Source organism: Kwoniella dendrophila, chromosome 1 (genome assembly GCF_036810415.1).
Source record: "Kwoniella dendrophila CBS 6074 chromosome 1, complete sequence".
Taxonomy (NCBI): Eukaryota; Fungi; Basidiomycota; class Tremellomycetes; order Tremellales; family Cryptococcaceae; genus Kwoniella; species Kwoniella dendrophila.
Genome location: NC_089476.1, coordinates 1,518,820 through 1,532,078, shown reverse-complemented (window position 1 = coordinate 1,532,078; position 13,259 = coordinate 1,518,820). Strand labels below are relative to the sequence as shown.

Genomic DNA, 13,259 nt, shown 5'->3' with positions numbered 1-13,259 from the left:
TCGGTGTTGACCGATATAGGAAAAATCCCTCATCTTACTGTACTCGTACTACAGTAGCTGTAGTCAGTTTTAAACCCATTCAGAAGATTTCAGGAGGAAGAGGTGAGAAAGATTTCAAGATAACGTACAGGCCCACAGGTACAGCTTTAATAAGATTACGATTGTGGTTAGTTTAAAATGTTGCCAAGAATAGCCAAGAATGGTATTTTCAGGGTTTTGATTCAATCTTTAAAACAGGGTTATCATCATCTCGTTAATACCCGAAGTAATAACAGTAACCTCTGTAACTTTACAACAGGAATGTTCTGTACGATGTACGATCTCGGGAATTCAGATATATAAACATCGCCACCTCCGACTTGTCATCATCCGATTGATTTTATCTTTTCCAATTTCGATTTTACACACTACAATCAAATACTCACTTATACATACAACAATAACAACATTAATACAATAATTCATACATATAACTTCAAGTGAAATGTCTGCACCAGCTCCAGGATATAAACAATCATTAGATGGTTCAACCGTCAATAATGGATCACCTCCTAATCAAATTATGGGTACAGGTAAAGGTGTCTCAAATGATGAAGAACTTCATCGTTATGTAACAGACGATCAACCAAGACAACCTAAGATGTCTGCTAGTGGTGTGGCCAAAGCTGAAGGCGCTTTATTAGTGAGTTCACTATGATAATATTTATACGCATACCCTCATCTTTTCACTAACCACACGAAGCGTTTAACAGACTGTTCAACCTCTCAGAAAGAATGAGTGAGTTTGTCTGTTCCTGATAATTTTTAAAATCGTTTGTTGATAATGCTGCTCAAATAGTATGCAACCTTCATACGCTCAAGATTTGGGCACTGGTTCTATCCAAGTAAGTATGGCTTAGTTGAACCAAATAGATGTTTATTGATCTTCTTGGTTGTTATTTAACAGCATGGCTTCTACGGTTCAATGATGAACGGTCTCGGTTCATGTATCGGTAACATTGGTATGATTCCATGTTGTCCATTCCCTAACCCTTTCAAGAACATCGATCAAGGTTCTGTTGGTTTGATCAGTCGATTCGGTCAATTCTACAAAGTAAGTCCATAGATCGCAGTAAAAATAGAGGACAATGCACTGACTGCGAGCACTTATCATAGTCCGTCGACCCTGGTCTTGTCAAAGTCAACGTCTGTACCGAATCCGTGCGAGTAGTTGGTAAGTTGTAAAGTGCTCTGCATTTTGTCTTTCGTACACTCAGCTAATCTTGCCTACTCCACTCAGACGTCAAGATCCAACTTACATCAGTACCCAGACAAACTGTACAAACCAAAGATAACGTTTCAGTCGATGTTGATAGTGTTATTTGCTGGCATGGTCAGTCGTCATTAGCCACTTGGTTATCCACATCGGTTTGGTAGCTGATATATCACATCATTACAGTCATTTCACCTTATAGAGCTGCTTTCGGTATCAATGATGTACGAACCGCTCTTGTTGAACGAGCTCGTAAGTGTTTCTGGTTGATCACGTAAATGATGTGGACTAAATGCTTTTATTTTGTAGAAACAACATTACGACAAGTAGTCGGTGGAAGAGTCTTACAAAGTGTTATCTCTGATAGAGAAGGTCTTGCTTGCGAAGTTGCTGAAATTGTAAGTGATCTATATTTTTGGATGAATCAATGTAACCATGTGCTAAACTACCATACAATTTTCAGATCGAAGCAACAGCTGAGAAATGGGGTGTTGCAATCGAATCAATCTTACTTAAAGATATCAATTTCTCAATCGAATTACAACAATCATTGTCATCAGCTGCTACCCAAAAGAGAATTGGTGAAAGTAAAGTTATTGCTGCTAGAGCTGAAGTTGACGCTGCTAAATTGATGAGACAAGGTGAGACTTTTTGCGCTGCATGATTGTACGATGGGCCATCGCTAACGGCTTTTCTTTTCCGTAGCTGCCGATGTATGTGTTACCTTTGTACTTTGCGATTGTTCAAGAAGAACGTTTGACTAACCATTCTTCCTTGATCGCAGATTCTTGCTTCTCCAGCTGCTATGCAAATCAGACAACTCGAGGCCTTACAAAATATGGCTCGATCATCAGGTAGTAAAGTGGTGTTTGGTGAGTGACAATACTTCAACTTTCATCTTCCGATATAATTGCACCACCATATGCTGATGAACGTGTCTTATGTAATATAGTACCCATGAACCTCGGCGGTATGGGTGCTGCAGGAATGAACGGAGATGTAGCTAAACAAATTGCTGCTTCTGCTCACGATGATCACCATAATTCTGAAGCAGGTCCTGGTCCAGCTACAAATGCCAGCTTAATCAGCTCAATGGCTAATGTATAGATCAATCAATCTGGATCACTCCCCACAATTCAGAATTAGCGGATGAACATAGAAAGTCTTGCTTATCTTAGCCTGAGAATATTTGTACATATCTATAATTTCGAGCTTAATTTTTATAATTTTGCCTTTTGTGCGAGAGAAATAAGAAGAGAGAAGTATATCGTTTGTGAGTGAAACATACTGTATAATTACATAAATCTATCCATATCGTATATAATTTGATTGAAGAAATGCTATTATAATGTGTATTGCTTTGCTTGACAAACCGATTATCACCTTCACGATCACAATTGAGATAACAGCTAGCTTCATCGGTGAAGAACCCTTAAATCAATTTTTTGCGAATTTACTTCGAGAAACAATCGTAAGCATAGACGGTTTATTCGACTAGTCTGGAAACTCCCTGATAAAATAGTACTCTCAGTCTTATAACTTAGGTTATTTGGATCAGTTACTTAGCTAAGTCTGTTGGTACACACTATAGACGATAATTTGGATATACATGGAGAAACAAGTATCTTAATATCTGATACTCTTTTTTTCTATTTCATCTTGGTCAAACCGTATACTCATGTTTTGTGAACATTGTGAACGTCGAACAGGAAACTAAATCTAGATGACAAACCCAACAACGTATCTAACATAAGAGGCATTGCATCCCAAAAAGACAGCAAACTCTTGAGTTCAATTTTCAATTGAATGGAACTGAACGGTCTACTTCCAGTTAGGATTGCTATACCTTAACTCACTTACTCGATACTATAGTAACAATAACAATAATAATATGAATCATTGGTGATCAAATGTACATGATTTGACCTGTCTTTGTTTTTTTCTCTTTGGCATTTGTGGTTTTGATCATTCGTTTCATATACCGCTTCAACAAAGTAACTTGAAGAGACTTAATTCCCTGCGATAGATAATTTATTGAAATAGTGTTATCTAAATAGGGAACTCTACTGCATTCTGAATAACAGCTTATTAAGATGCAATAATTAGTACTTTTGGAAAAAAACGAAAAACAACGGTAACATAACTTTATATGTATCGTATAATTAACTTAGACACACAGGATAAAAATCAAAGTTGAAAAAAAAAAAAAAAAAAAAAAATAACGTAGGAACTGGGGGACAAAGATGTAAGAAAATTTTTGCAACAACCAACCATTATTTTTTGAATGAATTTATCTCAATTCTGACTTGGTTTCTTTTTATTTTTATTACGTTCTTACAACCCTCATTTACCAACATAGAGTACGCACAAAACAACCAACTAACAAGAATCTCAGAAAATGTATTCTACGTATATATATAAGAACTTTTGATTACCAATTGAAATAAAGTTACCATGTCATTTACATCTACATCTAGCTAAAACTGCCCTGCCTTATTATGCCAATTCTACTACTGTACTCGTACGAGATGTCGGAAAATGATTTTTACCATTACTATTATATTATATTATACTACAGAGCTACTGTTCTCTGTTTTCCTTTTTTTTTTCTCAAGTTTCGTTCCAGAAGGAAATTATCTAAGATCACAACATACCGTTCACTCTCCTTGCCTCTTGCCAAAAAGATCATATTCGTGATGAGCCCAAACAGAAATGATTCACAAAAATCGCTTGTACTGGAAGTAGATACTGTTAACTGAAGTTAATTATCAACTATTTTGGATAATATCTCATAACTATGTTCCTGCATTATAACTCTATCTAGAGTCGATGTCTTTTTTTTCCGCCTAAAAGGTTCTCTCCAATACTTTGAAGGCTGTAAGAAAGTTCTGTGAACTGACAATGGGTGTCCTCCAATCAAAAGCATATCTTCATGGGTAAGCTGGGGAAATGTGATTAATTATTGCATGTGAACAAAAACATACAAGCTATACTGATTTCATGATGAATTCAGGCAAAAAGCGGAAACTTATTTTCGATGCTATTACAACCTTTCTAAGGGATCTGTCTCCCTAATTTATCACTTTGCTCAGCCGTTCCGCTCATCCAACTACATTCACTCAACTCTACATGATAAACGAATTGAATTTATATTTCCCCATCATCATCCTCATCCTCTTCATCGCTCATACTTTCCTTCAACATTTCTAATAATTCGTGTGCTTCACTTAATTGTGCAACTAAAATAGCTTGACCTTCAGGTATACTACCATCATCAGCATAAAATTTACCATCTTTCCTTAACGAATCAATTTGATGTAATGCTAAATGATATGGATATAAATCTCTAGGTGTATATGGCCCTCCGTACTTGAGTACTTCGTTCAAACATTTCTTGATTGTCGAAAGTTTATTTGCCTATATTTTATGATACATTAGCCATCACTGTTGTCTCAATTGCTGAATTCACTATTTCACATCAAATCTGCACGCGATATACTCACTACTGGCATCAATTCTTCTGAGATAGGTTCTGATTCAGACATCAATCGGTATAGCAAACCATAACATCGTCGAAGTAAAAAGAGAAGCGCCTGCAGGAGATGGGCAAGTCAGGTACATTATCAAGGCAAGCAGGTGTTTTTAGCTTACATATTGTCCTTCAGCCTATAATGGTCAAAGGAGGTTGGGTCAGCTGCTATTTATCGCCTGTTTCAGAGGATTGACTGACCTTGTTTCCATCGGCATCTACAAATTTCCCTTCTACTCGCATAGCATCAATTTCTCGAAGGGATAAAGCGTAACTGGACATCAACGTCAGCCAAGGAAGCGGCGAGAACAAACCTTGATAATGACTCACTTATATAAGTCGGTTTCTCGCAATGTCCATCGATGGGTCAGCACTACGATGCATCACTAGATCAGCACATAGAGATTGATATGGGCTCCGATGAGAAGAGGATCAACGCACATAATTGGTCTAGCTGTGTTTTCATTTCACTTAATCTCTCATAGATTGGTTTCAAATTTGGAGTAACATCCTCTTCAGCTTCTCTAGCTTTGATATCTTGAGTGATCTCAAATGACGATTCTAGTAAACCTGATAATAGTGCTTGACCTTCAGGTACGAAAGATCCACCTGGACCAAGGAATTTACCATCTACTCGTTTACTACAAGGTACGGATGGAGGAACCTGTTAGCGCTGCGATAGTGTCCGTTTTCGAGGCTGAGTTGATGACTTACGAATCGATCTTTCTTAATTCCTCCAAAATAGCCTTATATTCGGTCTTATTAGGTTTAGGTTCCGCAGCTAGTGCAGATAATTGTTTTCGCAAATGTACTAATCTTTGATGTATAGGAACTAATTCTACTGATAAGACTGATAGAGAATCAAACAAATCTTGTATTTGGTGTTCTGGATCACATCAAACAATTTAGCATTATTAACAACTTAACGTCGCAGATTGACAAGCTGAACTTACCGACACCTTCTAATTTCCTTGACATCAATCTGACGATAGGTTCAGGATGTTTACCATCTTCGGAATCTTGCTTGATTACATTCTTCAAAGCTTCTAACCTTTCTTTGATTGGTACTAGAATCTCTTCTGTATAAGCTCCAGATTCGTTCATGTGTGACAAGATTTGCTGTAATCAAAAACAGCTTAGCTATACTCCATCAATGATATGGATGAGGGATTTGTCATTACTCACTCGCATGGAAGCAATTTGACAATAAGTAGCGGGAGTTTCTCTACTTTTACCAATTGTCAAGAAGAATAAACTCAATAAACCAAAAACATCTGCTAATACAGTATCTACTCTATTCGCTTCTGGAATAGCAGGTTTAGAGGTTGATGATGAAGCTGCGGCATTATTCGATAAGGAAGACTGGTTATGGGTTTGTTCATCTCTGATAGCATTTAATCGAGTAACTATGAAAGGGTAGTAGCAAGTCAGTTGACATTCAACTGAATGCCCAATAGTTTCGATAACTTGCCTTGTTTCACAACCGAGTTATAAATCGGCATGACATCTGGAGCTCGGATAAATCTTGTTGTATCCTAAATATAGAGATAGATTAGTCATCTCTTCTCTTCAGGCTGAAAAAGCGAATGAGTATATGGTTTAAAGGTTGAGGATTGCCGTCCGATTATAGGCATGTAGGAGAATAGTGATTTACCTTTTTGAGAGCAGTCAAACGGTTACGGATAGTAATCAATGCTTCCAATACTGGAAGTTCTTCCTGAGAAGGTGTCAACGGTTACATTAGTTATGGCCGAGGTAGGGACACGAGATATCAAAGACTCACTTGTGGTACCATATTGGAAGCCATGATTCAGATTATTCTATGTGAGCAGTTCTTATGATCGCTTCACTTGTGATAGAAAGCCTAAGAGCGGGTAGCTGAGGAGTGATTATAGTGATTGAGTTGAATATCGATAGCCGAATAGAAAGGAATGAAGATTATGGATAGACCAGAATGTTCGTAATAGATATTGTCGATTACTGCAAGAGTATATTTTGAGCTTCCAATTCAGTATAATGATCTATCTGGTATCAGGTAGCCTACATATGTGAAATTATGAGACGATATTCAATGCAATAAGTATTTATATCTTATATCTGCATCAGTCGAGTAAAGTATATCTTGGAAAGATAGGAAAGATGAGCGATTAAAAGTCTAGGATGAGTCGGCAAACGTTGACCAAGTTATCTTGGCTCGGGTTCCGTACAACGTGTGACGGTGTACACCGCTGGGAGACCCCATATGCGGATGTTGTTACAAGGCGCCTGAACTGGAGGGAGATGGGTATGCATGCCTTGTTCAAACAAGGTAAACAAACGATAACAGTTGATTGTGTTTGCCACGTTGACGCGTCGTGCACAATAAAACACTTGTTTGTAATAACTGAATAGAAATGGAATTCCTATTCAATTAAGGAATTGAAACGAAAGAATGACGTACATCCCGTTCCAAGTTGATTCCGCTTACTTAGTATATGGGAATGATATCGCCGTCAATAACGCCGTAAAGATAGTGTTGTTACTAGAATACTCTGTGTTTACCCTCTATCCGTTGCCACATTGTATGTTATAGTCATTATCCCTTTGAATAACCCCTTGATTTGAACCCTTTATCCTGATATTCCCCCGCAAGAATGAAAGTGGTAAGAAATAGGACAACTACATATAGTAAATCTTATATGAGCACTACTCTACCACTTTAATACAGTAACGCTCGGATCATCTAGACCATAGGACTATAGCCAACCAACCACCATACACCCGCCATCAACGACACAGCACGTTACACTCTCATTCACCTCACACCTACTCGCTTTATACATTCAACCATTTCCTTCACATTCCATCATCATCCTTATTTGATTATCTTTAATTTTATTCAATTTCATACATATACCTATAACCTATAACTACTACCCTTTACTGTAAGTGCTTACATACTCCTATTCACCATACATCATATCATGCATAGAAAGACTTAGGAAGGAGGATATAGATAGCGAGCGGAGAATGTCGGTGGGGGAAGATAAAGAGGTGGATAGATAGAGTGGAGTCATTCAACATGTTTGATTCAATAACATCGTCACCTCGTTGTTTTTTTTCCCACCTTTCTTCTTCCTTGTCTTTTCTCCATACCTCCTTCCTTTGTTATAAGCATCATCATCCGTCTTCCCTCTGACGTGCTCTTCCAAGCACCGCGACCTTCTACTACTATCTATCTAGCTCATTACATAAAGCCAAGGAACAACGCTGACGATTTGAATCGCATTTACGCTACTCTTATCTCTTTTCCTCCTTTGCTTATCATTCAACTTGGTTCTGGTTCAACGACATCCAACAATCAACATACTCTTATACATACTAGTAGTCATCTACCTATAAATCAATCTCAAGGTGAGCATAGCTTTTCTTCAAGGAAGACGAGAGGGGTAGATTAGACATCCTCGACGCGCTTTTCGAGCAGGACTGCGCGTCCGTGCGATCGAGTCGTGTTCAGCTCTATCAAAACTTTTCTTCCCATCATCCCCAAACACCATCTACCCATTCACTATCGTCTTCATGATGTCTAATATTGGATGCTTGAGTCTCATGACGTGATCGACCGGTTCTCACGGAGATAAGGAATGATCAACCCTCATATCCCTTCCCCAAAGTAATATCGCCCACAGGCGATACGTGGCTGGCCACATTCATTTCGATGTGATATAGACACTATACCGCACTGTCTACCCTGTATCGCTGTCAAAGTTCTATCGAAAGTTCATATGCTGATCTCTTTGTTCTTCTCTACTTTCTCATCGCAACGTTCATGTGAACCTCTATATCACTATCAACGAAATCTCACGCTCATCTCACGCGTTTACCATATCTTCCACTCGTCAGATGTCTAACCGAGAAGATTCTGTCTACCTTGCCAAGCTCGCTGAGCAAGCTGAACGATATGAGGGTAAGTTGTTCACTCTTATTTTGCCTCTTTCGCGATTTTGCCACTGACTGTATACATTGCATAACAGAAATGGTTGAAAACATGAAATCTGTCGCCTCATCCGACCAAGAACTCACTGTTGAAGAACGAAACCTCCTTTCCGTCGCCTACAAAAACGTTATTGGTGCTCGACGTGCTTCATGGAGAATCGTTTCTTCAATCGAACAAAAAGAAGAATCAAAGGGTAACGAAGCTCAAGTTTCAATGATCAAAGCTTACCGAGAAAAGATTGAAGCCGAACTCGCTAAAATCTGTGAAGATATTCTTGAAGTTCTTGACAAACACCTTATCCCATCTGCCGCTTCAGGTGAATCTAAGGTATTCTACCACAAGATGTGAGTACACAGTACTACCTATTCATATTGCAATCCTTTGATCAAAGCTGATTTGCCTTATGCAGGATGGGAGATTACCACCGATACCTTGCCGAATTCGCTACCGGTGACAAACGAAAAGACTCTGCCGACAAATCACTTGAAGCCTACAAAGCTGCTTCAGATGTTGCTGTTACCGAGCTTCCACCAACCCACCCAATCAGACTTGGTCTCGCCCTTAACTTCTCAGTATTCTAGTGAGTTTAACGAACTGAAGGCTATTTCGAGCACCACTGATGTTGTTCCCCTTATCTAGCTACGAGATCCTCAACAGTCCTGACCGAGCATGTCACCTTGCCAAACAAGCCTTCGATGATGCTATTGCTGAACTCGATACCCTTTCTGAGGAATCATACAAGTGGGTTGCTTTCTGAAGGATGTGGGGGAATTAGACTGAAAATGCTGACATTTCTTCTTTTCGAAGGGACTCTACCCTTATCATGCAACTTCTCCGTGATAACCTTACCTTATGGACCTCTGACATGAACGAAACTGGTTAGTCTGAGTTTTGAAAAAGATTTCAGAAAGACAACTGAAAACTGACGATTTAACGCAAATTATATAGCCGATGAACCAAAAGCTGACAAAGCTGAAGAACCAAAGGAAGAAGCTGCTGCCCCAGCTGCCGCTTAAATGAATGAATAATGAAGGACTAAAAGAAAACGAAAAAAATCTTTCTTCGAAATCGACAATTTGACTCTCCCATAATATCTTCTCTTAACTGTTTATGCACCCGATTTCTTTATTCCCCTTCAAACAAGTGATGTCAATAAATATCACTTCTACATATTGTCAATCCATCATTTACTCATCTCATGTTTATTCTTTAATAAATCAGCTTTTCGTTCCATAGGTATCACATATCCTATTGAATTGGTTCCTCATCATAAACATTTTAAAGTTTATATTTGATTTTTCAATCTCCTGTGATCATGAATTAGTCGTTTCTAAAGTCCAGCTCATCGAGATGGTCAAATGATATTCTTGCACTCATGAGACCATATTTAATTAACCTCTCTGAGCATTTTGATGGCCAGCGACGTTTTGTACAGGAGAAACAACTATACTGATCTGCTTTACTCGATGACAAAAGATCTGCTAAAGACGTGAGCAAAGAGGGATAGGCAGCTTTCAAGGTCGGCATTGTCGATTTGGTGCCTTTTATGGGGATCGCATACAGATCACCTGATCCATGGAATGTCCTGTTAGCTTAGCTCTTACATGATGTTGATGATTGTGAAGGGGTTTGAACGCGTAATAATCGACCTATCGTAAATTGGGCAATTTCATGGATTTTGTCTGCCACTTTAAGTAAAAGAAATCTTCGAATGACCTGCTTATTGTGGTCATTTGGAGAACTGTTCTTGCCGAGTTATAAGCCCTTGATCATGTGATTGAGCGAATGGAGTACAAAGTCTACTATGCACAAGAGGTAATAGCATAATAACATGAAATGCATTTTACACTACACCAAAAGGTACTTATATATTATGCTAGATTACCACGTGGCTACATTCCGCTTAACTTTTTTCCAGAAAAAAAAAAAGTTGGATTTCGCGAACAATTCAAGTGACCTGTTATCGTTAACTTTTGATATATTGATCAACCATAATTAATTGGATTTGTCAAGATAACACAGAGTCCTGAATAGATCAGGCTAGATATCCTTCCTTCAAGATGTCTGTACCTGAACATCCACATCCACCACCTGCACAACCTACGAATCCTTCACCACCACCTCAACCTGCACCATCTAACGTATCAAGTCCAACTGCATCACCTAATCCTTCTATTTCAACAACATCATCTACTATACCTACTGATAAACCTATAAACCCAGCTTCATCCGCAACAGCTACAAGTATAAAAACAAGCTCGAAACCAGTTGAATTAACAGGATTTAGATCAGCTTTATCTCATACTGGAATTCCACATTCTGTTTTAACATGGAAACCAAAATTACCTTCACGAAATTGGTTAATATTTTGGACTTTACTTACAACAATTTCAGGAACATATTATTATGATAGATTAGAATGTGATAAAATTAAAAAACAAACTATTGATAAAGTTAAAAATCAATCAAAAGAAATTTTACCAGGTGGAAGTTTAGGTTTAAATAGAAAAGTTACTGTTTATGGAGCTAAATGGCCAGGTGATGAAGATACTGATAGAGCTCTAAGGTACTTTAGAAAATATGTTAAAGTGAGTTTATGAGTTGAAATCATCATTTCAAGTTTCTGCTGTGTTCTTCTTCATCAGACGACCGCCTGGTGGAAGCGAGAAATACCTATTACGGAGTTGTACAATTTATAATTTAGATTTAGAAAGAATAGATTTTGTCAGAGTTGTCTGCTTATCTACATTATCTCTAAAATGGCCATTTGAGTCATTATCATACCTTCATAGCTGCCAAGCCATTAATAGTGAACACACAATCGTACTGGTACCTCATTGGCTAACATAGTAATTTCTTCTTATCATCCAGCCATACCTCGTAGCTTCAGCTATAGATTATGATTTACCTACATCACCCTTACATGGATCTATAACACGTACAATTCATGCTAAAATCCTATCGCAACGAAGACAAGCATTAGGATTAGAACCTATTGAACCTCAATTAAGTTTACCTGGTGTTTTAAGTCCGGAAGAATATAAACAAAAACAATTGGAAGGTGGTATCATATTAGTTGGTAGAGCAAGTTTAAAAGAATACTTGAAAGGTTTAAAAAGAGGTTATTTAGGTAATGTGAATGAATGGAAATGGGAAAATGAAATTGAAAAATCTCTAGAAAACGATGGTATTTTTGATGAACCAATCTTATCTACTCCAGAACAATTAGAACAACCACCTTTAAATGAAGAATCTAACGAATTACCACCTTCACCCCCAGCTCCAGTCAAACCTTCAACAGGTTTAGGTTTCTTATCTAGACCTCAACAACCTCAAATCCAACAATCTACTTCTTCTTCTTCTTCTTCTTCTACAGCATATCAAATACCTGAAAGATATCATATTCCACCAACAGTATTACCTCCACAACCACCAATATTATTATTACCTTTTGTTAATCATATTGGATTTAAACAAATTCCAAATATGATATTAGATTTCTTCACTGAAAGATATAAAGTTAAAGAAGGATCTGAAGCTGCTTTAGCATTAATAAATAATTCTATTAGATCATTTGATTCATCAAAAGATTTAAATTTTGATATTGAATCTGAAAATTATTATAATAAAGATTCATATGAATTACCAACAAAAATTGAACAAGCAAGAAAAGATTACTATGAAAATCTCAAGATTAAAATTGATGAATCAAGAAAATATGATAATGGTGAAAGAGAAATGACATCAGAAGAAATTAAATCTGGTAAAGTAATTTCAATACAAGAATTAAAAGATGAAAGAAAGAAAAAAGAATTAAGATGGAAAGGTAATGAAGAAGGTTGGAATATAATTAAACCAGATACACCAATTGAATGGGATGATAAATTCAATAATTGGTTAAATGTTTTCGAATTACCTAAATCTGATAATGAAAATAATCATGAATCAGCATAATCATGAGTAAAATGGATAGTTATGAGTGATTCGATCACTACTGAAAAAATGATTTGGTTTAGTCTAATTGGGTCGGAATGTAAACTCATATTTAGTGGGTTATTCCGATAAACCTCTTTCGTAAAGTAGGCTAGGTGATAGACGGAAGGACTGGATTGAAAAGCAGAGTAAAAGTGGGTCTGCATGATTTTGGTACTGCAATCAAAAGAAAAAATCAGATCTCGATCAAGAAGGAATGGGTTAGATAGACTTGATCAATTTTGTATACAAACTTCTCACAATTGAATTAGCTTCATGCATAACATGGAAATGGTACAATCCCTGTTGGATGTGACATACAATATATATGTGTGACACATTCATCAATTTGCTTTTCGATATTGTACTGATCATGTTGGTGTAACTTTTTTGAGGTGAAACTCATGCAGTATTACAGCATAACATTGCAACGACTGCAACAAGTGGTGATTTGCATCGAGAGTGCAAATTGTGAGGAGAGGAACTCGACCTCGTCGTAATAACCATAATCTTCCAGGGGTACATCGTAT

General features: G+C 37.4%; 4 protein-coding genes across 4 annotated transcripts; 3 read left to right on the top strand and 1 right to left on the bottom strand.

Moving 5' to 3' along the window:
- Positions 1-484: 484 nt before the first annotated feature.
- On the top strand, positions 485-2,359 carry L201_000552 (uncharacterized protein; the record flags this gene model as incomplete). Its single annotated transcript, XM_066216352.1, has 12 exons — positions 485-682; positions 753-778; positions 839-884; positions 947-1,093; positions 1,156-1,213; positions 1,280-1,372; positions 1,439-1,504; positions 1,562-1,650; positions 1,716-1,893; positions 1,958-1,965; positions 2,037-2,124; positions 2,205-2,359. 12 exons carry the CDS (start codon positions 485-487, stop codon positions 2,357-2,359), a joined length of 1,152 nt encoding a protein of 383 aa, XP_066072449.1.
- Positions 2,360-4,399: 2,040 nt separating this feature from the next.
- L201_000551 (uncharacterized protein) lies at positions 4,400-6,588 on the bottom strand (the record flags this gene model as incomplete). Its single annotated transcript, XM_066216351.1, has 12 exons — positions 4,400-4,669; positions 4,756-4,845; positions 4,904-4,918; positions 4,983-5,055; positions 5,112-5,154; positions 5,223-5,422; positions 5,496-5,667; positions 5,735-5,900; positions 5,967-6,187; positions 6,253-6,316; positions 6,436-6,498; positions 6,565-6,588. The coding sequence occupies 12 exons, from the start codon at positions 6,586-6,588 to the stop codon at positions 4,400-4,402; spliced, it is 1,401 nt and encodes a 466-aa protein (XP_066072448.1).
- A 2,075-nt stretch (positions 6,589-8,663) lies between these two features.
- Positions 8,664-9,773, top strand: L201_000550 (DNA damage checkpoint protein rad24; the record flags this gene model as incomplete). Its single annotated transcript, XM_066216350.1, has 6 exons — positions 8,664-8,727; positions 8,795-9,101; positions 9,167-9,337; positions 9,397-9,498; positions 9,565-9,635; positions 9,706-9,773. The coding sequence occupies 6 exons, from the start codon at positions 8,664-8,666 to the stop codon at positions 9,771-9,773; spliced, it is 783 nt and encodes a 260-aa protein (XP_066072447.1).
- A 1,044-nt stretch (positions 9,774-10,817) lies between these two features.
- L201_000549 (uncharacterized protein) lies at positions 10,818-12,711 on the top strand (the record flags this gene model as incomplete). Its single annotated transcript, XM_066216349.1, has 2 exons — positions 10,818-11,345; positions 11,629-12,711. 2 exons carry the CDS (start codon positions 10,818-10,820, stop codon positions 12,709-12,711), a joined length of 1,611 nt encoding a protein of 536 aa, XP_066072446.1.
- Positions 12,712-13,259: the final 548 nt, after the last annotated feature.